The following is a 24,954-nucleotide window of genomic DNA, read 5'->3' as shown; positions in this document are numbered from 1 at the left end:
GAAGGACTCAGGGCGGTTTACAGGGCAAAATTAAAACAATACAATATAAAAATTTAAATAAAATTAAATCAATAGCCCCAAAATTTAAAATGAGACTGGGAACTGTTTTTATTATCTTTATATTAAAATATGACAAGGTTTCTCAAAAGAGAGATGACGTTTGTGACTTTATCAATTCAGTAATATGATCAATGCACTTTAAATGCTTATTCAATCTCATTGCTACCTAGAAGTCACTGCTACTTAGAACTACCAATTAATAGTACAAAAAAAATCGCTTCAGAATATGCTAGGGCACATTTAGTTGAAAATAATTTCAAAATACCAATGGATCTGTTAACATGTAGCCCAATTCTGTGCTGGATTCTTAGGAAAGGTACTACATTTTGGATGGAAGCAAATCACTATGCCTTTTTTGCAATTCTATAATATTATGCAAAAAATATTTATACAAGGTAAAAGCAAGAAGACAACTTCTATTTCTGAATAATATGGAGGGGGGGAAAGAAAATCCAATTCAAGGATTTATTTTTTAAAAAAAAACCTGATATACACTAGAACCAGCTTCCAAGTATGTGGGCAGTAATCTTAGTCAAATCATATATTTGTCCATAAAAGGTATTAGGAGCTGTTTTTTCCATGCAAATAAATATCAGTCCTTATTAGCTTTAGAACTCCTGTAGAAACACATACAAAAATAATGTTTTCAAAGGATCTTTGATTCTAGGTGCAAAAAAATATTCAAATTGTTAAAGAGTTGAATAGTATCAGTTCCTAAGCTACACAGCTATCTGTGAAGTAAGATTGCCTATTCTTTTTAACAATTACCTATTCTTTCACTTCAAAAACAGTTGTATTTAATCAGTTTAAACTAATTTATGCGTGGCAAATTCAATCATCCCTAAGATCAGCTAAAACTCTCACATGATTTTTGGGGTCAGGTGATTATAAACGACTCATTAACACTGACAAATTTAAGAGTACAACTAATTTACTCTATAATCTTTGTTAACCTGAAATTGAAAGCATTATCTGGGTAAATTTTTTAATTAAATGGACTAATTTAAATTCTATTCAATGGATAGAATAACAGAAATTTATTCTGTAATTGATCTCGTAACTTGTCCATTAAATGAAACATTTAAATCACCAAATAAGAATGCAATTGTTCAGTAGAAACTGATTAGAAGATAACTGTAGAATAGACCAGTTTAAAACATTATAAACATTTAAAAACATTATACAAGCCACAAATTTTAATCCACCAAGGCCACTTATATTCCATGTTTTATAATGTATTGTTTTTATTTCTTTTCTTTTCTCCAAGAAGCACAAGATGACCTTTTTCTTACTGCCATTCTATCCTTACAGCAGCCCAGTGAAATAGGCTACACTGAAAAAAACCTGCTGCTTTCTCACCCATTAAACTTCACAACTGATTTGAATCCTAAATTCCAGTCATCCTGACCATTACATCAGACAGGCTAATCTGAATGTTGTCAGACTGGTTTTAACATGAAGACTCCAGTTTAAAAACAGGCAATGTGCAGGTATTCCTTTCCCATTTTCAAAGCACTGATATGATAGAAAATACTTGCTACAGTCTTCCATGCTTTTACGCACAAATATCTGTCATTCATCTACAACTGGGCTCTGTGACATGGAGTATTCAGTCAAGAATAAAGCTATACTGTAAAAGGCAAATTGGAGTCCAGAATTACAACACAAGGAACCTCTACTCAGGAGTAGGTTCCAGATATTGTAACCTTACAAGCATCAGTCTGAGAATGGGTGTAAGGTAAAGGTAAAGGTTCCCCTGCACATGCGTGCTAGTCGTTTCCAACTCTAGGGGGCGGTGCTCATCTCCGTTTCAAAGCCGAAGAGCCAGCGCTTGTCCGAGGACGTCTCCGTGGTCATGTGGCCAGTGTGACTAGACGCCAAAGAGCGCCAAAGAGCGCTTTTACCTTCCCACCATAGTGGTCCCTAATTTTTACGTGCTTTCGAACTGCTAGGTTGGCAGAAGCTGGGATGAGTAACAGGCGCTCACTGTTACGCAGCACTCGGGATTCAACCCGCCAAACTGCCGATCGACAAGCTCAGCGTCCTAACCCACTGAGCCACCACGTCCCTTGTGTTTTACATAGCTGTGCATAAACTATTATTAGCTGGGCTTGCAGAACTTGGTAGCCTCAAACCAAATGCTACATCAAAGCTTAGCATACTGTGTAAATCAGGCTTATCTTGGAAAAAGGCATGATCTGAATTTAATCTCAGGTAGGAAAATGTGTTATGACGCCTTTTGTTCCTGCATAGATTTTTGTTCCTGCATATGGTTGTTTATGAAATGTATAACATACAGGCACACAATTTTTCAAATTACAGTAAAACCCCAAAACATACCATTTCAGAGTCTTTTAAAAACCTGCTTAAAAAAACAGAACCATCGTTCAATGTAATCCAAAGCCTGGGAACAGAGCCAGGGTTTAACGGATCCTCTCAATGGAACCACTTTCTGGGTTCCGAAAGTCGACATTATTGTGTTTAAGGGATCAGACCCAGAGCTTGCAAACTCTTGTCAGACCACATGAAATAGCTTTCCACTCAAGGGGAGGGGGGGGAACCCAGCACTTTCTTTCCCTCCCTTATGAACGATGACCCGCAACCCTCCACATTAAAAACCGCATTCTAAGATTTGAGATCCTAGGTTGCCATCGGATCTCATCAGACAAGCTGTAACAGGCATACAGAACGTGTATAGTCGGACTGCACCCTTCCAGAGCCAGAAAGTAAGAAGAAACGAGCCGTCTCCCCGGATTGTATGTAAGTGGTGATCAGTAAGTGGTCATCATTTGGTTGGAACAGGGGTCTTCAAACTTGGCCCTTTTATGACTTGTGGACTTCAACTCCCAGAATTCCTCAACCAGGCATGCTGGCTGAGGAATTCTGGGAGTTGAAGTCTACAAGTCATAAAAGGGCCAAGTTTGAAGTCCCCTGGGTTGGAACATAAAAGATGAAGTAGAAGCGGGAAGCGCTGCGGCCCTGTAAAATTTCGTCGGACTCCCAAAGGGTAGGCAACCTCGGCTCTTTTATGACTCGTGGACTTCACCTCCCAGAATTCCTGAGCCAGCTATAGCTGGCTCAGGAATTCTGGGAGGTGAAGTCCACGAGTCATAAAAGAGCCGAGGTTGCCTACCCTTAACGCCAAGCCTTTTCCCTCCCAGCCTAGGAAGCCAAGGGCTTGAGCAAGGAACTGTTTAGTTAGCATCTCTACGCCACGAGGAGGAAATAGCCTGAACTCTACGGGGGGGAGGGGGGGAGGCACAAAGATGTTTTCCATCATTTGCTCAGCAAGGTCAGCTTTTATCATTTGGCTTTCCAGAGGAAGGGCTGAGATTCAGCTGTTGGGGGTGGGGTGGGGGGCGGAATGCCGCCTCTTCAGCTGATTTTTTCTTCTCCAAGAAGCCCCAGGACACCAGAGCTTTCCCCCACCCCCTCCCCCGCGTCACGTCCCAACATCTCAACCCCCCCCCCCCACCACCACCACCTCCTCCCCATCCCCAACAAGTCTGAGTACCTCTGGCATCACGGGATCGGGAGTCACGCTCCTTCGCGGATTAGTCCTGGCTCCACCCTCGAGCCTTGCCAGCCAATCTGCCCTCGGAAGGGGCCGGGCCGCTTCAGACCGAAGAGACTTTTTAAAGTGAAGACCCCGGCCCGGAGCCAGTCAGAAAGGCGAAGAGGGGTTTTTTCTGGTCGCTGTTTACAGGTAAGCCAGCGAAGGGTTTGCAGCATTTCTGGGGGGGGGGGGGGAAGGAAAGTGAGCGAGAGGCATTCGTCTAATCCAGCATCGCTCCTGACATTTGGGGAATTTGGGGTGTGAAAATGGGGTGGGGATGCCAGCGAGGGTCGGTGGCCTTCTTCTTTTCACACCGGTTTCATCTCTCAGCCTTTCTGGCGCTGGGATCCTTTAGGCGTGAAAGCCGGCTTGGGTGACTTTGGGTCATTCTCTTCCTCTCCCTCTCTGCCCACCTCCCAGGTTGGTGTTTGGAAGACGGGCGGGGGGGGGGAAATAAAGTGGAATTTATAAACGACTCGCCGCCTTGAGTCAGCTATTGCGATAATAAAGGCGGGATAATCAATCTATTCCTCCACCCATCGCTTAGAAACGGGACGATCCGCATCGCTTCCAGGTAGTAAATATTCGGGGAGCCTTGTGTGTGTTTGTGTGCGGAGGGGTTGTGTCTTAGACTGGGTAAAGCTGGGCTTTCCTCCATCGCAGAAAACTGCCGATCGACTGGGGTTTGGGGCGCGGGGAGCGGGAGGACCATCGCGACCGGCATCCTTCCCATCTCCTTTGCTTCGGCTGCCGGGGACCGGTTCGATACTATTTGCTTCCTCACTCTTCCGAGACGAGGGCAACGAGGGCGCGCCTGTTTTGGTCGCTGTTTACGAAAGCTAGAAACTGGCGTGAGTCCCGGGCGTAGAGGAATTTGCTTGCCCTGCGTCGTCCTCGCTCTTTCGGAGACTTTCCCCGCCCCTCCAGTTGTTTGCCTTTTCCCCCGACCTGGGCTTGCCTCCCCCTTCTTTTCCCTCTGGAAGGCCCCTGCCGGCTTCTGCTTGGACCGGTTGCTTGCTTATCCCGCCCCCCCCCCTTTTTTTTTTCTTCCTCGCCTTGCCTCCCGGCGCCTGGAAAGGGAGGGCTCCGTATGTGTTTACTGGTGACGGGTCACGTGCCCGCTAGCGCCCCCCTCCCCTCCTTTCCCAAGAGTAGGCCGTCGCATCTCCGCCCCTGCCTCGAAGTCAGGACAGCGGAAGTGATTCCCGGAATACGGCCGGATGAGTCGTTTCATGCACTTAATGAGGATTTGGTTGGCGCATCACACCGGCGATCTGGGAAATTGCTACAAGATCGGAGCAAGAACCGAGCGAGCGAGCGATCCATCTGCTGGGCGGGGTGGATGGAGCGAAAAGGCTGTACACCTAATTTAGTTGGTGCTGTGTAGTCAAATCTGTCGTGTGGATCGCATTCTGAGTTACCTGGTTGTGCTACATCGGTCAAATGGACGGATATCTTATTAGCACCGTATAATTTCTCCGAAGGGCAAATGAGCGAAAAGCGATGCGAGCAATAAACAATCCGTGCTTGCCTGAATCACCACAGTTCCCCAGTCTTGAGTGCTTTAGTTACTCCTTTTCCATCTTTTTCCAACGTTAAGGACTGTAGTGTCACATCTCTTGCAAATAAGGAGGGAAGAAGCTGGTTAATTGTATTCTTAGCCGCGTTACTTAAAATGGGGGGGGGGCATATTGAATCGTGTTTTCCCTCTATTCATTCAGGTATATTGCTACACTCACCTAAGTTCCAAACCCAAGTCGGAGCTCTAAAGATACAGCTAACAATATCTAGCAGCTACAGTATCTAGCTGTACACTTTTGTTATTGTTCAGAAAGTACAGTAGTCCACTCCATGCTGGTGCAAGGGAAAGATAATTCTAATCTTTAACTGCAGTCCCCCTTGACGTTGTTGCTCTGAAAAAAGAGTTGGCTATCAAAATATCCCTGTTCTTTAGTGGATCATTGCCTATATTGAATTGCTAAGCAGACTTGAATCTGGTTAATGCTTGGATGGGAGACTGTTGTCTAGGAGGTAGAAAACAAACAGATCATTCCCCCTGAGGTGAGCCAGGCTGCCAGCATCAAGCTTGATTTTCTGAAAATCCCTCCAGATCTGGTTGTGCCATTAGATCTGAGGACCTCAGGGCATTGGCAAATGAGCGAAGCGGCTCCATGGTTATTAACATTTCCTCACCCATTGTTCCTTTTCTATAGCCTTGCTTTTATAGTTTCAACACTTTCTAATAATGGTTGTTTATACTAATTATTGTTTTTAGCTTTGTTGAACACAGCTGAGAGTCATTTGTTTTGTGACATGGTCGCTATATAAATTTGGAAAAAAATAAAACCAGAAGTTAGGGACAAACCACTTCTATTTTGTTGGCAAAACACCACATGGATGTGTCTGTAGGCACCAAGAATCAAGTCACACCTGAAAGAGATTTTAACTTTACTTTTTGGCAATGGAATGGCAATTGTGGGGAACTTGTCTGATCCATGTTTATTCCCTGAATAAAAAAAATGTAACTATGTTTAAAAGTGTCCTTTGACTCTTCCTTACTTTGAACTCCCTGTGACTTTTGGCCAGTGACCTTCAACAATGACTTACAGAGTAGTTCCAAGGATAAAATTTGAATTCCCCCCCCCAAGAGCTTACTTTTGAGCATTTTGAGAAAAGATAATACAATAATAAGTACAGTATATCATTTTGAGTAGATATGCATTAGCTAAACATGATTCATTGTTGGAGATTTTTAATATAGTTTGCTTGTTTGTTTATTATTGCCACTCAAGTCATAGCAATAATGATAGGTGTTGTACAAGAATTAAAATCAGATAATAAACAAGTTGCTTTATGTATTACTGCCCTTAGTTGTTTTTGCAATTTTGTGAAATTGCAAAGTACCTACATAAAATCAAATTACTGACATGGGATGGGAGCCAGCGGCATTTCAACTAAATTTCATAGTCATTGCTTTCGCATTCATGAGTGCAGGCAGTAGTTCCTTTGCAGCTGTGTTTATACATTAAGCTATTGTACCTTGGCACAAAGTAATGACTGCATGGTTTGACACTATCAGGATGACAAGAGCTTGTATTTTTATTCCCATCTCATGTAATATAGGGGAGATCTTCATTTTCTGATTGGACAATTTTTTCACACTCTTTTTTAGACATTTCATGATGATCTATCTGTGCATTTTGGCCCTAAGTTTTGGGGCCTCCATTGCTGCTCCAAGTTTAGATCCTGCGTTAGATGATCACTGGCTGAGCTGGAAATCATGGCACAGCAAGAAGTATCATGAGGTGAGTTTCTCTTGGGACTCAAGAGCATGATTGCTTTAGTGATTGACAAGGTATAAAACATGTCTTTCTTGGAAAAGGAGTCATGCGTTAGAAATAGTTAATTAGGCATCTTTACAAATACATTTTTTTTAAATATGGTGATTTGGTGTGTTGGCTAAATTATCAAAATGTGGTTTGGGATAACGGTAGTTTTGAAGCAAAGTTTCTGCAATAATTTAAATTGATAAATGAACTGGATTTCCTTTTGGAAATAGAATAGAATATTAAAGATATAAAAGAGCAGAAGCTTGATTTGATGTAATTTCCAAGTTAAATTAAATCATACACTTGTATGCATTAAATCCCAGCAATAAAATTCTGCTTCTTTTGTTCCTTATTCATAGAAGGAAGAAGGATGGAGGAGAATGATCTGGGAAAAGAATCTGAAAATGATTGAAATGCACAACTTGGACCACAGTCTAGGCAAACACAATTACAGACTAGGAATGAATCATTTTGGAGACATGGTATGGATGGACAAAATTGCCAGGTTGTTTTTCTTGAGTAATTGCTTGCATGTTACACTGATGGATGTCCTCTTTCTTCAGACTAATGAAGAATTTAGGCAAGTGATGAATGGCTTTAAACAATCTCGGTCTCAAAGGAAATATAAAGGATCACAATTTCTTGAGCCAAACTTCTTGGAGGCTCCGAAATCGGTTGACTGGAGGGAGAAGGGTTATGTAACACCAGTAAAGGATCAGGTATGTGCCTTCCTTATTTTAATTGCCCTAAGGCAATTAGTGTAACATTTATCATAGCCCCCAGAGATGTTATTTTGAACATTAGAGTTAGAAAAATGGGGAGAAAAAAATGGAAATGAGGAAGTGGACCAGTTCTACAAGAAAATTTATATCAATTGGAAGTATATTATGATAAAGAGAAGACAAGACAGAGGTATATAATGCATAATGTAGGCAACCTGGACAGAGAAATCTTTTTTCCTTTTGTCATATTGTGATATTATACAAAGAACAATACAGACTTCTGTTGAATTCCTTATGGTAATGTCCACCAGTGTAAACAATTTTTAAAACAGACTGGTCAAATGTATGGAAATTCAGGCTTTCAGTGACTTTTAGTCATGATAGCTGTATAATAAATACCTCCTGAAACGTAGGCAATGTATCTAAAATGCAAACTGCTAGGGTGCAACAGTGGAAGAGTCCTACCCAAGAGTCTTCAAACTTGGCAACTTTAAGACTTGTGGACTTCAACTCCCAGAATTCCTCAGCCAGCCACAAGTCCACAAGTCTTAAAGTTGCCAAGTTTGAAGACCCCTGGTCCTACCTATGTTTATAGGCTTCACAAAGTCATCTAGAATAGCACAATGAAGACAAGAGGTTCATTTAGACAGATCATCGGCTTGTGCCAGCTGAAGCTAAGCCAAATGCTTTTCAGCAGTGCTAGTTAAAAATACAAGTTCCTTGTGCCAAGAACCTAAAGTAGTATGTACTTTGCAAGGATACCATGAGTTGTAGCATGCATTTTTGAAATAAGAATGATTGAAGTGCTTGTTCATTCAGTCTTCCCTCTGAAGATGGAGAGAACAGTTGTTGTTGTTTTTTCTCATGTACTGCTCTGTGTACTCTTACTCAGCCAGGAAATGAAAACATTGTGGAAAAACTGCTAGGTAATTTGCTGAATATGCACTTTTAGAATTCCATTACTTACAAAGCTGATCTGGTCTTTGTGTAGATTCTGTGATCAAAGTTAAAGGCTGGAGTCACACAAAACTCGTAATATAAGGTTAATTACCCAGTTCCTGGCTTGGCACAATGCATTGAAACATAAGCTGCTGCTGGCTGGATTTCTAATATACTAAGCCATAAGCAAGCTTAGTATGCAGTGTAAATCCGCTGTTATGGAAAATAGGAGATGGGAGTCCAAAAAGTTGGAATAGCAAGAGATTTAATTATTGCATGCAATAAAGATTAATAAGCAAGAATAACGGAAGCAACATTGGGAGATGGGAGCAGTTGTAGAGACAAGGTGAAGCACAAACTGAACTGAGAGAACAAAAAGTAGCAGACAATATTTTTCTACTGTTTGTTACAGTAACAAGTTAGAATAAAATACATCACAATTTTTTTAAAAAAAAAATGCACGTTCCATTTCACCACAGGGTCAGTGTGGATCTTGCTGGGCATTCAGTGCAACTGGTGCTCTTGAAGGACAGCACTTCCGCAAAACTGGCAAGCTGGTTTCTTTGAGTGAACAAAATCTGATTGACTGTTCTGGGCCAGAAGGAAACCAGGGCTGTAATGGAGGACTTATGGACCAGGCTTTCCAGTACATCAAGGATAACAGTGGCATTGACTCAGAGGAATCATATCCATACATAGGAAAGGTAAAAAAAGTCACTGTTGAATCAAGTTATGCCCCTTTGTTTTGGCCACTGACCAGCAAAACAAAACGTTCAAAACCAGGATTATATCTTTCCATCTTGATTTGTGAACTCCACTTGGTTTTTTTTTTAGTCAAATTCATTTGTCAGATTTATTTGATATGAGAATGTAATTCCTGCACTAATGACAAATGATTCTTTCATTCAAGGGAGGCTTCTTAATTGTTGTCCCCTACTTCTGAGGACAGTACTCCCCCAGATAGTCCCCACCTTAAGCATGAAAACCGTCTGGGTGACTTTGGGCCAGACTCCCAGACCAAGTCACCTTGCAGTATTGTTGTCATGGGGAAAACAGAAGAAGGAATTGCCACTTTAAGTTACTTAAAGATAAAGGTAAAGGTTCCCCCGCACATGCATGCTAGTCGTTTCCAACTCTAGGGGCCGGTGCTCATCTTCGTTTCAAAGCCGAAGAGCCAGCGCTTGTCCAAGGACGTCTCCGTGGTTATGTAGCTGGCATGACTAGACGCCAAAGGCGCACGGAACGCTGTTACCTTCCCACTGTAGTGGTCCCTATTTTTCTACTTGTATTTTTACGTGCTTTTGAACTGCTAGGTTGGCAGAAGCTGGGACGAGTAACAGGCGCTCACTCTGTTACGCGGCACTTGGGATTCGACCCGCCAAACTGTCGACCTTCTGATCGACAAGCTCAGCGTCCTAACCCAGGATTTTAAAAAAATCTAAAATACATAAGTAAGAGTTTTACAGAATGCTTAAATTATCAAATGAAGACTATTTTTAAGATATGTGTAATGAGTATCCAAATCTTAGAGACTGCTAAACTCTCTCCCACAATTTTTTAACAGGTTTACACATAAGTCATCACATAACTTTGTTGCTAGAACCCGTTGGTTGTCTTCTAGTAATCCACACAAAGGCAGATTGGAAACAATTATTATATTGGAATGACAGAAATGGTTGATAAATACAGTAGAAACTCCTTTAACTTGGACATAGGACTTGTTTTTCTGCTTTGTTTTGCAAGCAGAACATTTGGTGAATTGGATTGTTCCAGGAAGTTTATGTTGAGATACAATCATTTCATCTTACTCATGCAAACAAAATAACTACCGCAAAATCTTTCCTGCTATTTCAAATTTACAATGGAAAATGAAGACAGGTCTATATTTATAGATGAGCTAATCTATATGTATATTTCTTGTAGTCTTTTCTTAGTTTTACTGCATTTTGTATTTACATTGCATGCAGTATGAAAATGACCAGAAAGAAACGAGACTCCATAGCAAAGGATATTAATATCTGCAGATGAAGTAACGTAGTATTTCTACCTTGTTTTAGGGCTTATTGCCTTTTCTTATTTATGCAGTCCAGAGATTAGTAGCTTCAAATGGCTCAGTATTAATCATGGGCAGCCAAAAGACATAAGGCATGCTCTAAAGCAAGCCTCATTTAGCCATAAACGCTATCCGTCCTTCAGCTGCTATCTCCACTACCATTGTACCTTTCTGTTCTTTACGTGTTAAAAAAAATGGCTGTCCAAATTGGAATCCTTGCCTTCAGGGTAAGAAAAGCCAGAATCTTCCTTTCAAGCAAAATAGCTTGAAAAATTGCAGTGTTAGGTTCCTTACATTTTTTTTCTGGCTGTATGAAATAAACATTTTGTTTTATAGCGGAACTAGCTAACACCTTGAAAAATGGAGCTTAGCTCTTAACCACTGCACTGATTCTTTTTTTTTTAAAGGATGATGAGGATTGCTTGTATAAGCCTGAATACAACTCTGCTAATGATACTGGCTTTGTGGACATCCCTGAAGGACGGGAAAGAGCTTTGATGAAGGCAGTGGCTGCAGTTGGACCTGTCTCTGTGGCTATTGATGCAAGCCACACCTCTTTCCAGTTCTATGAATCTGGTGAGGATTTATGAAAACAAAGGCTTTTGAATGAATTTATTAATCTACTGCCCTCAAGATGCACTGGATGAAATTCCCATCACCTCAACCATCATTATAACCTATACCTGGAATTATTAGGGTTGTGGTCTTATGTATCAGGAGGGCACAGGGTTGGGAAACTATAGAATAGAGCATAGGTGGAGTGCATGAAATGGGAAATAACTGAAAAGGTTCCAGAGTGCTTTAATAGCCCCCAATTCAATTTGTATGTGAGCAGTATTTATTCACACATCCATCCATGCATGTCTATGCATACCTGCCTGTCTCAATTCAGGCAAGGATTATCTAAAACGAGCTGTTCTTTATAGAGTATAGCTCATGCACAGCTATACAATAATATTGTATGCCCATGTATTGTCATAGGTGTAATTAGTGTGAATTGCTAATTGTGTTAGGAGTAGTACCAGCATATCACTGAGTTCAGGACATTTCCTGTTTGTTTTTATCTTAATGAAAAAGCATTACCACCACTTCTTACTTTGTTTAACAGTGCCTATTGAGGAATCCATTCAACTTGGTTTAGATTTCTTACTGTTATTTGTGCTTGATGTTGATTCCATTACTCTATGTTCTCCAGGATTGAGGAAGGATATATTGAGTTGAGAAACCACCAAAGCTTTTCAGTAGAGAAAAGCAATCAGGAAAGGTCCTCTTCTGCCATGCAAAGAATAGGAAGATGGACCACTATGTCTCTTGGTCTTCTCCAAAATCCAGAAAGAGCTAACAGTCACTTATTCAAAAACATTTACATATGTTAGAGGAGTCTTGATTGCAGAGGATCCGAAGCTTGCTTAATTTTGTGCTGAACTTCTTATAAGATCTATTTTGTGGTGGTTCTGCCTTCAACAAATCTACCTAAAAATAAGGGTCTCCCCTCTACTTGGTGGAAAGAGATTGTACTTTGTGAGATGGTATATAGATTTTGAAATTTTGTTTCTTGTTCTGGCACTACTTTGGGCATTATTCATTATTTTCAGCAAAAGTTGGATACCATATAAATTGGGAAAAGCGTAACTCATTAGAAAAAAAACACTTGTCTAAAGCTCTAAATCTGCTAGCCTTTATTATCAAATATATTGTTTGATGATTGGACTATAAGATAGTCTGCCAAGACACATATCTTATCAGGTATATATAAAACCTTGGTCCAAACACCTCATGGGAATAGGTACATCATGCTAAACCAAAACGTAAGACCCCCTAATGGCTTAATATTAATACAATTTCTTGAGAAGTTACTGATTTTTGGAAGCTGATCCACTGTTCTAATTCTAGGTGTTTACTATGAACCACAGTGCAATAGTGAAGAATTGGATCATGGTGTTCTTGTTGTTGGTTATGGATATGAAGGTACAGATGACGATAACAAGAAGAAGTATTGGATAGTTAAAAACAGGTATGCTTAGAAATTAAAAAAAGACACTTGCTTCTGCGGAGGAAAGCCATGGCAAATCTAGACAGCACACTAAAAAACAGAGACATCACCCTGTCGACAAAAGTGCATATAGTCAAGGCTATGGTCTTCCCAGTTGCAATGTATGGCAGTGAAAGTTGGACCATAAGAAAGGCTGAGTGCCAAAGAATTGAGGGCTTTGAACTATGGTGCTGGAGAAGACTCCTGCGAGTCCCTTGGACTGCAAGGCGATCAAACCGGTCAGTCCTAGAGGAGATCAACCCTGACTGCTCTTTAGAAGGCCAGATTCTGAAGCTAAAACTCAAATACTTTGGCCACCTAATGAGAAGGAAGGACTCACTGGAGAAGAGCCTAATGCTGGGAAAGATTGAGGGCAATAGAAGAAGGGGACGACAGAGAATGAGGTGGCTGGATGGAGTCACTGAAGCAGTAGGCATGAGCTTAAATGGACTCCAGAAGATGGTAGAGGACAGGAAGGCCTGGAGGAACGTTGTCCATGGGGTCACGATGGGTCGGACACGACTTCACAGCTAACAACAACAACAGTGCTTAGAATATTTAGGAGTTTGTTTCACAAATTTCCTCTGCATTCTTGCTTTCAAATGCAGGGGTACTAACAATGAGGCATGTGAGCTACTGTATTAGACACAGGTAGTCCTCAGTTAACTAATCAGGAACTCTATTGCTAAGTGACATGGCCATAAAGTGGGGGGAAAACTCACATGTCCACATTGACTTAGGGTAGCAGTTGTGGTCATTGAGTGAATTGCATGTGGTGGTTAAGCACAACATCACATAACCATGACTTCCTGCCAGCTTCCCAATTGACTTTGCTTGTTGGAAGCCGGCAGTGAAAGTTACTTTGGTGATCATGTGACTATGGAATGCAATGACCTTTGTAATTGCATGCAAGTTTCCAAGTACCAAATTGTGATCATGTGACCATGAGGGAACTAATGGGCACGGATTTGAGGACTGGCTGTTAAAGTTTCCTCATTCAGTGCCATTGTAACTTCAAAAGGCTGCTGAACAGTTGGTCACTAAGCAAGGACGACCATTCCAACCATTTCTGGAATCCTGGAAAAGTCAAGTCTGAAGATGTAAAGTTGGTGCCCTCCAACTCTCAATTACAGATCCTGCTTGTTACATCTGATGGAAATTGTAGGATCGTTCATGTCTTAATGTAAATAGTTGTAAAGTTCTAGTAATGAACAATATAAAAATAGCATTATTTTTAAGAAAAAAATCTCAATGGGCTAATGGTTCCTTTTCAATGTCGATGTCACACACTAAAAACTATAGTTATTTGTTTTTGGCAACCAAGGCATTTCCTAACAATTTCGTGTGTAAACTAAATCAACTGATTTGGCATTGGGGTGAATGCAGTCATCTGAGCTTGTGAACTGCATTCCTTGTTTCGTTACCTTGTTTTTAAAAATCTTAAAATCCATAAAGCAGTGTCGTATGGTGGTTACGGTGCTGAACTGGCACTGGGGAAACCTGGGTTTTCAATCCATGGGAATGTTATGGGTTCTTCCTTGCACTGCTGAAGGAGAGGCACAAGATACACATGTTAGCAAAACAAATGAAACGAGAGTGAGTATAGATTGGTCAGGAAATGTTACTATCCTCCAAAAAAGTGGCATGTTGGATGTACAGGTTACAATACTACATCATAGGGAGGGCCTCCTTAGGGTGCCGCCGGTCAGGGAATGCCGGCGGGTGATCCCCAGAGGGAGGGCATTCTCTGTGGGTGCGCCTGCCCTTTGGAATGATTTACCTGTGGAACTCTGGACTGCCCCCAACCTGCGCTCGTTTCGCCAGGACCTGAAAACCTGGCTTTTCGATCTATCTGGCCTGGACTGAGGGGGTTTTTAGTTTTAAGTTTTAACATTGTTTTATTGTTGGGCTATTATTAATTTAATTCTTTTTAATTCTATTTTTATCTTAATTTATACTGTATTGTCTTTTAAACATTGCCCTGTAAACCGCCCTGAGTCCTTCAGGAATAGGGCGGTATAGAAAACTAATAAAATAAATAAATAACTTTGTATGTTATGTGCACATACTACATTCTAAAAAGAATCTTGGCAGAGTGGAAAGATTCCTAACACACTCTTATATTGTTCTTTTCAGCTGGAGTGAAAAATGGGGAGACAAAGGCTACATATACATGGCTAAAGACCGAAACAATCATTGTGGAATAGCTACAGCAGGTAGCTACCCCTTGGTATAATTGTGCAAAGAAAAGTGTCACCTGGGACAACCAGAGCCTCCTTAGATTGACAGAAAGATGAACCACTGGAACAAGGTCTCTAGCTTGTTGGTCTCTCTTGGCACATTCTGGGGCCACCAAAGTATTCTGGCATCGAAAGGATTTTAAACTGACAATTGCACATATTTTCTAATGTATTAGATTGTATCGGTTTCTTCTGAGAACTAATTTGTGATTTAATTTTTTTTTACCTTGAAACTCTCTGATGTTTACTTGATGGCAAGAGAAGCCTTCTTTTTTTAAACTTTAATGTAAATGTTGCTTATGAGCCCGAGCTTGTAATACTGATAGCTTGCAGCCAGCTATTTTATTTTTTAAACTGCAACTTGCACAAAGTGTTACAGCACCCAGAAATAAATACTGAACATTTCAATATCCTTCTTTGAGCTTTTGAGTTTTATTTGTACATTAAATTTGTTTTCTTGTTGTTGTTGTTTTCATTTTGGGTCAGTTGGGACAGTCATTTTCTGGAGTGGTTAAATCTCCTTATCGGATGTTATTTTCCAAGCAAGACCGTTTCCTGAAAAGGAAGCAAAAGAGAGTGTTCTTCCTTTTTCCCTTATCTCAAAGTTAATTCTCTCTTCTGTTTGGCTAATGTTTTATACAACCAGAAATATCCTATTGGGGAAAATGTGAACAAAATACAAGCAGTAATATTTAGCTGTGTTGGTGTTTCTTTGCTGCAGTGTAGAAAAGCACTTAATTTATCGTAGAATTGCCTGCCAGTGATATGGGTGATTTCAAAAGTAGATTGGCAGGGACAAAAACAACTAATGTGGATGTAATTATAATCCACACTTTGGCATTCCTAAACAGAGAGAGGCAGTTTAGTGTGGTGGTTTAAAACACAGGAACAAGGGCTAGGGCAGGGGTCTTCAAACTTGGCCCTTTTATGACTTGTGGACTTCAACTCCCAGAATTCCTCAGCCAACGTGCCCCGCTGGCTGAGGAATTCTGGGAGTTGAAGTCCACAAGTCATAAAAGAGCCAAGTTTGAAGACCCCTGGGCTAGGGACTGATTTGGGACCAGTCATTTTCTCTTAGCCATGGCAAAATCTCTTACAAAATGTTGCCAAGAAAACATTACTGGTCTGTGAATCTAGTCCTTGATGCAGGATCAAAATGAACTAATTCCAATAGCACCAGCTTTTAGGAAGAGTGATGACTGGGTCCAGGAGTTGAGGGAGGTTTCAAGATTTGACAATGCAATCTTATACATGTCTATTGGGAAGACAGTATCAAGTCAATAAAAGCTTCTCTAAAGGAGATTATGTTGGATAGGCTGCTGGGAGTTGTCCAGTATTGGGGAGAACCATATGTTCAACTTTTTAAAAGAGGGAATTGGTATCTCAGGATATACAGGTGAAACTCAAAAAATTAGAATATCGTGCAAAAGTTCATTTATTTCAGTAATGCAACTTAAAAGGGGAAACTAATATATGAGATAGACTCATTACATGCAAAGCAAGATAGTTCAAGCCGTGATTTGTCATAATTGTGATAATTATGGCTTACAGCTCATGAAAACCCCAAATCCACAATCTCAGAAAATTAGAATATTACATGCAATCAATAAAACAAGGAGTGTACATAGAACAATATCGGACCTCTGAAAAGTATAAGCATGCATATGTACTCAGTACTTGGTTTGGGCCCCTTTTGCAGCAATTACTGCCTCAATGCGGCCTGGCATGGAAGCTATCAGCCTGTGGCACTGCTGAGGTGTTATGGAAGACCAGGATGCTTCAATAGCGGCCTTCAGCTCTTCTGTATTGTTCGGTCTCATGTCTCTCATCTTTCTCTTGGCAATGCCCCATAGATTCTCTATGGGGTTCAGGTCAGGTGACTTTGCTGGCCAATCAAGCACAGTAATCCCACAGTCATTGAGCCAGGTTTTGGTGCTTTTGGCAGTGTGGGCAGGTGCCACGTCCTGCTGGAAAATGAAGTCAGCATCCCCATAAAGCTCATCTGCGGAAGGAAGCATGAAGTGCTCCAAAATCTCCTGGTAGATGGCTGCATTGACCCTGGACTTAATGAAGCACAGTGGACCAACACCAGCAGATGACATGGCTCCCCAAATCAACACAGACTGGAGCGGCTTGACAAGAGGAATACGACATTTGAAGCCCATGTCCAGGATCCATCTGTGTGTGGTAGCTCTTGATGCACTGACTCCAGCCTCAGTCCACTCCTTGTGAAAGTCCCTTTTCCTGACAATCCTCTCCAGGCTGCGGTCATCCCTGCTGCTTGTGCACCTTTTTCTTCCACACTTTTCCCTTCCACATAACTTTCTATTAATGTGCTTTGATACAGCACTTTGGGAACATACAACTTCTTTTGCAATTACCTTTTGAGGCTTTCCCTCCTTAAGGAGGGTGTCAATGATGGCTTTCTGCACAACTGTCAGGTCAGCAGTCTTCCCCATGATTGTGATTCCTACTGAACCAGACTGAGAGACCATTTAAAGGCTCAGGAACCCTTTGCAGGTGTTATGACTTAATTAGCTGATTAGAGTGGGACACTTTGAGCCTAGAATATTGCACCTTTTCACAATATTCTAATTTTCTGAGATTGTGGATTTGGGGTTCTTATGAGCTGTAAGCCATAATCATCACAATTATGACAAATCATGGCTTGAACTATCTTGCTTTGCATGTAATGAGTCTATCTCATATATTAGTTTCCCCTTTTAAGTTGCATTACTGAAATAAATGAACTTTTGCACGATATTCTAATTTTTCAAGTTTCACCTGTATATACATTGTCTACTATATATATAAAATAGGTACACAAAACATTGGAATCCTGAGAAAGTATGAAGAACTGATGTATGAAAATTTAGTAGACATAACAAATAATCCTGCAAACTCTTTCTGTAGATTTCTTAGATTGGGTCAGGACTTAATCCTTGTGACTCTTAAAAGCTTACCTTTGTTTTTGCTGGACATGGCTTGGTAAACAAGGTTTTTCCACTGTCCTTGACTGGTGAAAAGTAAGTTGATCATTATGTTCTTGTGAAATAAGCCAACCTGATCCCTAACTTGTTGACTCAAAAACTGGTCACACTAAACTAAGCAGGACTTGCTTCTGAAAAAAAGCATGCTGGAAAACTGCAGTCTAAATTATGTATACAATGCCAAGTTACTGCAAGACAAGACCCAATTCCTCATAATGCTTTTCAAGCAATTCTTTTTACATCGGCAAAACTATCAAAAAAACATCCCCCGTGAATGTCAGTGACAGGAAAGCACATTGTTTTCTGTAAAGATCTGAAGCATCAAAGGTTTGACTACACAGGAAATGGAACACTTCTAAAGGCTGGCAAGTTTGAAATGGGAGAGGATGAGGTTAAATGTGCTGAGAATGCATTTCAAAATAAAGTATCCTGGCTCTTGCCCCATGTTTTGTTTTCAAACACAATAGCACATGACTGTGAATAGGATATCTTGGCACCTTTCCCTTAGTGCTAAACTTCTGTTGGAAGTTAAACAGTAATTGGCAGAGAAGTGGCCCAGGGACAACCTCTTTACAGGTATATTCATTGATCTATCTGGTCAAGAATTTTTGCTGCTATAATTGCCTCCTCCATGGATATTGGCAGGCTGGTTTAATATTCATGTATCTTATTCAAATCATCTTGCCCGTGACTCTGGGTGTCTAACAACTTTAAAAACAACTTTAAAAACAGCAGATAAAACCCTCCCTTTTTTGACCCTTTAATCCCTTAATTTGGAGTACAGTCAGAGTGACTGGATAGAACTGAGTGTTTACTGGCTGGATGTAATATGGAAGATCAAAACAGAATAGAGACTTGGCCCACAAATGAAATAAATCAAAGGTGTCAACATAAGATATTAAGTATGTTATTGTGAGATTTTTTTCTAAGAAGATAAATGCAAGTGAGTAATATCGCTAAAGCTGTAATGAAGAGGGTTTCTAGTTACAGTATGTGCATGCTCATATTAGCAGTCCTGACAATTTCACTTACTTCCCTGGAAGATATGGGGGGGCCGAATCAGACTATCTGAAATGAATAGAGGCTATTTTTCAAACCAAACAAATCAAGTCATCTGTAATAAAATTGAATAGAATTATTGTAAATTTCTCGTAAATCCTTGTTCCTAGATGACCCTCTGTCTTGTATAAATTGCATTTCTTCCAGCAAAACCTCTGCTAGCAAGATTCAAGCTCAGAGGTTTCTTAAAATAAATGTTCCTCTTTATTGTTCCTATTTATTTCTCAGGAAGAAGGGATGTATAATTACTAAAGAAATGGACACAACATTTACTTTCTTTTAAAAAAAAATATGCACTCAAAAGGCAGTGAACCTTGAACATGGAGTTGCTCAGAGAAAACAAATACTTTGATCTCAATTAGCCCCTCACATTCATATTGTTGTGTACATAGTTATGGGAGTGGTTTCCCTTCGGCGGGAAACCTGAGTGCAATCATTGGCTGCTACTTCCCGGCAGGAGATTCTAAGCCGGGGATTGGTTATGTTTGAATGGAGTTAGTATTTAAGGCTGGGTTCAACGGCTGCTAGTCAGTTGACCCATGTGAGTTCCAATAAACGTTCCTTGTGTGACATCGCTGTCTCCGCTCGTCATTCCGGACATAACAGTGGCGACGAAGGTGGGATTGACGGCAGAACAGCGAGAGAACCGCGGAAAGACGACAGAGCGAAAAGCAGGAAATTTGAACCACAGTCAACCGAGCAGCAAGCAAATTAAAACAACAGAATGGCGCAAGTCGGATCCCTGAAGGAGTTTGACCCTAACTACCCTGAAGACTGGGAAGAATATGTCGGACAAGTTGAGGGGTACATGCTGGTCAACGGGATCACGGAGGACAGGAAGAAGGCGGCAGCGCTACTAACTATCAGCGGCACGCCGGTTTACCGGGTGGCCGTCGGCCTGTGCCAACCCCTGCCGGTCTCCAGCGTATCGTACGCCGACCTGTTGGCGAAACTGAGGGTCCACTTCACCCCTAAACGGTCGGAACTGTTCTGGCGGAGGATATTTGAGAAGAGGAACCAGCGGCCGGGCGAATCAATACAACAATTTGTGGCGGCAGTCCGAGAAGCAGCCTTGCGCTGTAAATATGACAATCTCGAGATTTGCATCAGGGACCGAGTGGTTTTGGGGCTGCGAGACGAACACTTGCAAAACCGAATCATCTCTAAGCCCACCGGCAACCTCCAAGAAGTCTTAGACAAGCTACTCACGTATGAGTCTACAGGCAGACGCGACCCCCCCCTACAACAGCATGGCAGCCTCAGCCGAAATTAACCTGGAGAGCCATGTGGACGGTGGGGAGGTGGACTACCAGTGGGAAGCTGAGATTGCCGAAGTAGCCAGAAGGTTCGGGAAGATGGCGCCGAGACCACTATGAGCCGAAGGCCCAGATCAGAACAGAAGGCAACCACCACCAGTGCCGCAACGACCCCAGAGGGACAACCCCGCCAGACCTCGAGACCCAGAGACCCGGTACGGAAGCTGCGGCGGAAATCACCCGGAAAAACGGGCCACATCCAGGCCATCTGCAGAAGCCGACCGCGCGACAACCGCCTCCACGAGCTCGACGCTTGGGCCTCAGGTGAGATAACCCCCGAACGGAGTGGCGGAGAGACCCCTAGGCCCAAGGCACGCACTTCCAACCCGGGGACTGGGGTGGGGGTCAACCACGTGGGGATCCCTAGACGAAAACACACCCCTAGAGTCAACCACATTTTGAGGCCTAACTTAAGAATCGAAGTCCAGTTGCAAAGTGTCCCTTGCAAAATGGAAGTGGACTCCGGGGCCTCAGTATCTATAATTTCTAGGGACACCCTTAAATACATCGAAACCAGAAGCGGCCAGAAAATTCCCCTTAAACCCACCAAATTACAATTAGCCGACTTCCAGAAATCACCCATAGAACTAGTGGGGGAGGCTACCATCAACGTTAAATATAAGGGGTTCAGTGGAGTATTAACGATTTTAGTCACCGAGGGCCAGAGAACTAGCCTTGTAGGCCTTAATTGGTTCTCGGCCCTAGGCATTTGGGTGGGGGGAATTAACACCATTCAGAATAAAACCCTAAAATCCGTCTGCGATAATTTCGCAGACGTATTTGACGGGTCATTAGGGAGGTACAAGGGACCCCCCATTAATTTTAACTTAGACCCCGAGGTTAGGCCCATCAGGCTTAAGGCCCGGAGGGTGCCTTTCGCCCTCAAACAAAAAATCGAGGCCGAACTAGATAAGCTAGTAGGCCAGGGCGTCTTAGAACCGGTAGAAGGGGGCCTGTGGGAGACACCGATCGTCACACCCCTGAAACCGAACGGGGATGTGAGGATCTGTGCCGACTATAAAGCTACCCTGAACCTCGCAATGAAAAAACATGCTTACCCGGTCCCGACGGTGAAGCAGGTCCTCGCGACGATCCAGGACGGTGCCATTTTCGCCAAGCTCGACTTGGCGCAGGCGTATTTGCAACTTACCGTGTCTAAGGAAGCCGCCGAGGCTCAAACAATAGTTACCCACAAGGGGGCGTTCCGCGTTCACAGACTTCAGTTCGGGATAGCTGCAGCTCCAGGCATCTTTCAGGAGGTGATGGAGAGAACCTTGAAGGGCATTCCAGGTGTATGCCCTTACTTTGACGATGTCCTCATCGCTGGAAAAACTGAGGACATCCTAGCTGAAAGGCTAGAACAGGTACTGGGGAAATTCAGGGAGGCAGGATTGAAATTAAAAAAGGATAAGTGTTGCATAGGGGTAAAATCAACTGAATTCTTGGGGTTTAGAATTGATGCATCAGGCATCCACCCTACAGAAGGAAAAAATAGGGCCATAAAGTTAGCCCCAGAACCCCAGAATAAGGCGGAACTACAAGCCTTCCTTGGCTTAATTAATTTTTATCACACATTCCTGCCTCACAAAGCAGCTATTGCTGAACCCCTCCATAGACTTTTAGATAGGAAGAGCCCCTGGCAGTGGCAACAAAAACACAGGACCAGCTTCCAAACTTTAAAGGACATCCTGTCTAGCAATTCTACAGTTACTCACTTTATAGAAAACAAACCCATATTCTTAGCTTGCGATGCTTCCCCTTATGGAGTGGGAGCAGTTATTAGCCACATGGATGAGCAAGGGCAACAGAGGCCTATAGCATACTATTCCAGGACCTTAACAAAGGCGGAACGGAATTATGCACAGATTGACAGGGAAGCATTGGCCATAGTGGCAGGCGTAAAAAAGTTCCACGATTATCTGTATGGTAGGGACTTTACTATTTACACTGACCACAAACCTCTGCTAGGGCTATTTACTACCGATAGACAGACTCCACAAATAATGTCTCCCAGGATGCTAAGATGGTCAATTTTCCTTTCCGCTTACACATTTTCAATCAAACACAGGCCGGGCAAGGAGATGGGGCACGCTGACGCCCTCAGCAGGTTACCCCTAGAGGATACAGGTACAGACCCCGCACCTGTGGGACAAATCATGTCCCTACAAGAACTCTCTGAGTGTCCCCTAACTGCCAGGGACATTGCAGCTGCCACCAGGAAGGACCCCATACTCAGCAGAATAGCAGCATGGGTACAAGGTGGGTGGCCTAGCAAAAGCCCTGACCCCAAGTTCACACCATATGTTAGAAGGAAGGACGAACTATCATCACATGTTGGATGTCTATTGTGGGGCAACAGGGTTGTCATACCAGAGAGGCATAGAAACACAGTAATTGGGGAATTACATGATGGGCACCCTGGAATTGTGCATATGAAGGCCCTAGCTAGAAGTCACGTATGGTGGCCAGGGTTAGACACAGCCATAGAGGATAAAGTTGCAGGGTGCTACCAGTGTCAGCGTTCTAGACCGGAGCAAGCACACACAACGGTACACAAGTGGGAAGAGGCCAGGAACCCGTGGTCTAGGATCCATATTGACTTCGCCGGCCCTTTCCAGGGCCTCACATTCCTTGTAGTAGTGGATAGCTACTCCCGGTGGTTGGAGGTCGTGCCCGTTAAGTCCATGACATCAGCAAAAACCATACAGGTCTTAAGGGGACTCTTTGCCACTCATGGGTTACCTGACGTAATTGTCTCTGACAGTGGGCCACAATTCACATCTAATGAATTTCAGGACTTCCTCAAGGCCAACTGGATTAGACACGCGACTTCAGCACCCTTCCACCCTTCCTCTAATGGCTTGGCAGAACGGAACGTCAGAACAACCAAGGACGCCCTCAGATGAATAATCCACGGTGACTGGCATCAGAGACTGGCTCAGTTCCTGCTGGCCCAACACACCACACCGTGTGCGGCCACAGGGAAGAGTCCTGCTGAAATGAGGTGGGGCAGGCGATTGATAACAAAATTGGACAGACTACACCCTGACAGACTACCTGCTGAACACGACCCGGTTACCCCAACCAGGTCTCTGAACATTGGGGACATGGTGTGGGCTAGAAATTACGGACAAGGGGACAAATGGGCACAAGGGGTTGTGATAGAGAAAACCGGTCCCTTATCTTATTTAATTGAGGGGGAAGGGAATCAGCTGATTAGGAGACACATCGATCAGTTAAGGAAAAGGGCCCCTGAAGGTGTACAAGCCAACAAAGAGAGGGACAACTCTACAACGAACTCTACACCTTCCCCAGCCAAGGGTAACCAAGCACCAGGGGGGAAAGGGAGGAGAATACATTTCAGGACAATTGAAGCAAACCCCCAGAATTGTAACGCAAACCCCCAGAATTGTAACGCAAGGATAGAAATAGCGCCCCCTGACAGCACACCAGGGGCATCCAGTCAACCCAACGTACCCCAACAACAGCAATCACAACAACAGCCCAATAAGGAAACACCACCTGGGCCGTCCACACACACAACAGGGTCAGAGGAGGTAGTCACCGGTGGAACCGAAGGAACCCCAGCAGTTAGTATGGCCAGCAGATATCCAGTCAGGCAACATAAACCCCCAAGCTACCTGAAGGACTATGTCAAATAGTAATTTCATCCAGGGGGGAAGGGGTGTTGTGTACATAGTTATGGGAGTGGTTTCCCTTCGGCGGGAAACCTGAGTGCAATCATTGGCTGCTACTTCCCGGCGGGAGATTCTAAGCCGGGGATTGGTTATGTTTGAATGGAGTTAGTATTTAAGGCTGGGTTCAACGGCTGCTAGTCAGTTGACCCATGTGAGTTCCAATAAACGTTCCTTGTGTGACATCGCTGTCTCCGCTCGTCATTCCGGACATAACACATATAGTGATAGACTCAATGCAGCAATAAATATGCTGCAAATATGCTCCTAATTGGAAAACCTATTATTAACCTATTAAATATATAGAACTGAGAGAATAAGCTACTATCTTTTCCCTTACATGTACTGCAGTACTGAGAAGACAAGGATATCATAGAATACATAACAGGCATGGTACTGGTTGATAAGTTCTTTTGTCATACTTTGTGCTGTTTTTCCAGCTATTATTCAATATACAGTATTTTTTGAAACCACATTCACTAATCCTAGGATTCATCTAAGGCAAGATCATTACTATTTACTATTTCTTCTGTATGCATGGCTATAGCTGCTTGTTTCAGAAGGGTAAGTGGGAAATTTCTGTTGTTATGCTTGGCACTGCTTGTACTATCCTGCATTATCTCCTGTTGATTTCAATTATTTCAATAAACTCATAATTTAAATCTTGTAAACAATTGTGTGTATGTGGTTGGAAAACTGAAAAAAATGTCCACATTAAAATCAGAAGCAACCACCAATGACTGAAAAATTGAAATATCTTACAGAAGTTATCATTTCAAGTGCAATAATAATCACCCATCAAGAACATTAACAAGATTTGAAGAACAAGGTTTAACATCATTTGAAATTAGATGGATATCTTCAAAGGAGAATCAGGTAGTACAATAATATGGCTTTAAACTAGGATGGCTTTTACTTTCAATGGGCTGGTAGAATGATCTAGTTTAGGGGTCTCCAGCCTTG

At 42.5% G+C, this 24,954-nt stretch overlaps 1 protein-coding gene and 1 long non-coding RNA gene across 3 annotated transcripts in view; one reads left to right on the top strand and one right to left on the bottom strand.

The window, feature by feature from the left end:
• LOC308661039 overlaps positions 1-3,589 on the bottom strand; it is a 40,198-nt gene extending 36,609 nt beyond the window's left edge. The window contains exon 1 of the long non-coding RNA XR_014024875.1: positions 3,575-3,589. This is a non-coding gene — a long non-coding RNA (uncharacterized lncRNA). The remainder of the gene's footprint in view (positions 1-3,574) is intronic.
• Positions 3,590-3,665: 76 nt separating this feature from the next.
• On the top strand, positions 3,666-15,343 carry CTSL (cathepsin L). 2 transcript variants are annotated; one of them, XM_081318747.1, is made up of 8 exons: positions 3,666-3,766; positions 6,789-6,921; positions 7,305-7,427; positions 7,509-7,664; positions 9,086-9,310; positions 11,067-11,235; positions 12,553-12,673; positions 14,828-15,343. In XM_081318747.1, exons 2-8 carry the CDS (start codon positions 6,796-6,798, stop codon positions 14,925-14,927), a joined length of 1,020 nt encoding a protein of 339 aa, XP_081174873.1. In that variant the 5' UTR covers positions 3,666-3,766; positions 6,789-6,795; the 3' UTR covers positions 14,928-15,343. The 2 variants fall into 2 exon arrangements, with proteins under 2 accessions (XP_081174873.1, XP_081174874.1); XM_081318748.1 differs by lacking the exon at positions 3,666-3,766 and having other exon boundaries at positions 6,304-6,921.
• The last annotated feature ends 9,611 nt before the right edge of the window (positions 15,344-24,954 follow it).

Source organism: Vipera berus (assembly GCF_964194415.1).
Source record: "Vipera berus genome assembly, chromosome: 2".
Lineage (NCBI taxonomy): Eukaryota > Metazoa > Chordata > Lepidosauria > Squamata > Viperidae > Vipera > Vipera berus.
Note: the sequence above shows the minus strand (reverse complement) of the source record. Positions and strands in the feature narration are given on the sequence as shown.

Coding starts and splice junctions, on each gene's coding strand:
- CTSL (XM_081318747.1), top strand. CDS start 6,796: ATGATGATCTATCTGTGCATTTTGGCCCTAAGTTTTGGGGCCTCCATT. Junction 7,665..9,085: donor TAACACCAGTAAAGGATCAG/GTATGTGCCTTC, acceptor ATTTCACCACAG/GGTCAGTGTGGATCTTGCTG. Junction 11,236..12,552: donor TTTCCAGTTCTATGAATCTG/GTGAGGATTTAT, acceptor TTCTAATTCTAG/GTGTTTACTATGAACCACAG.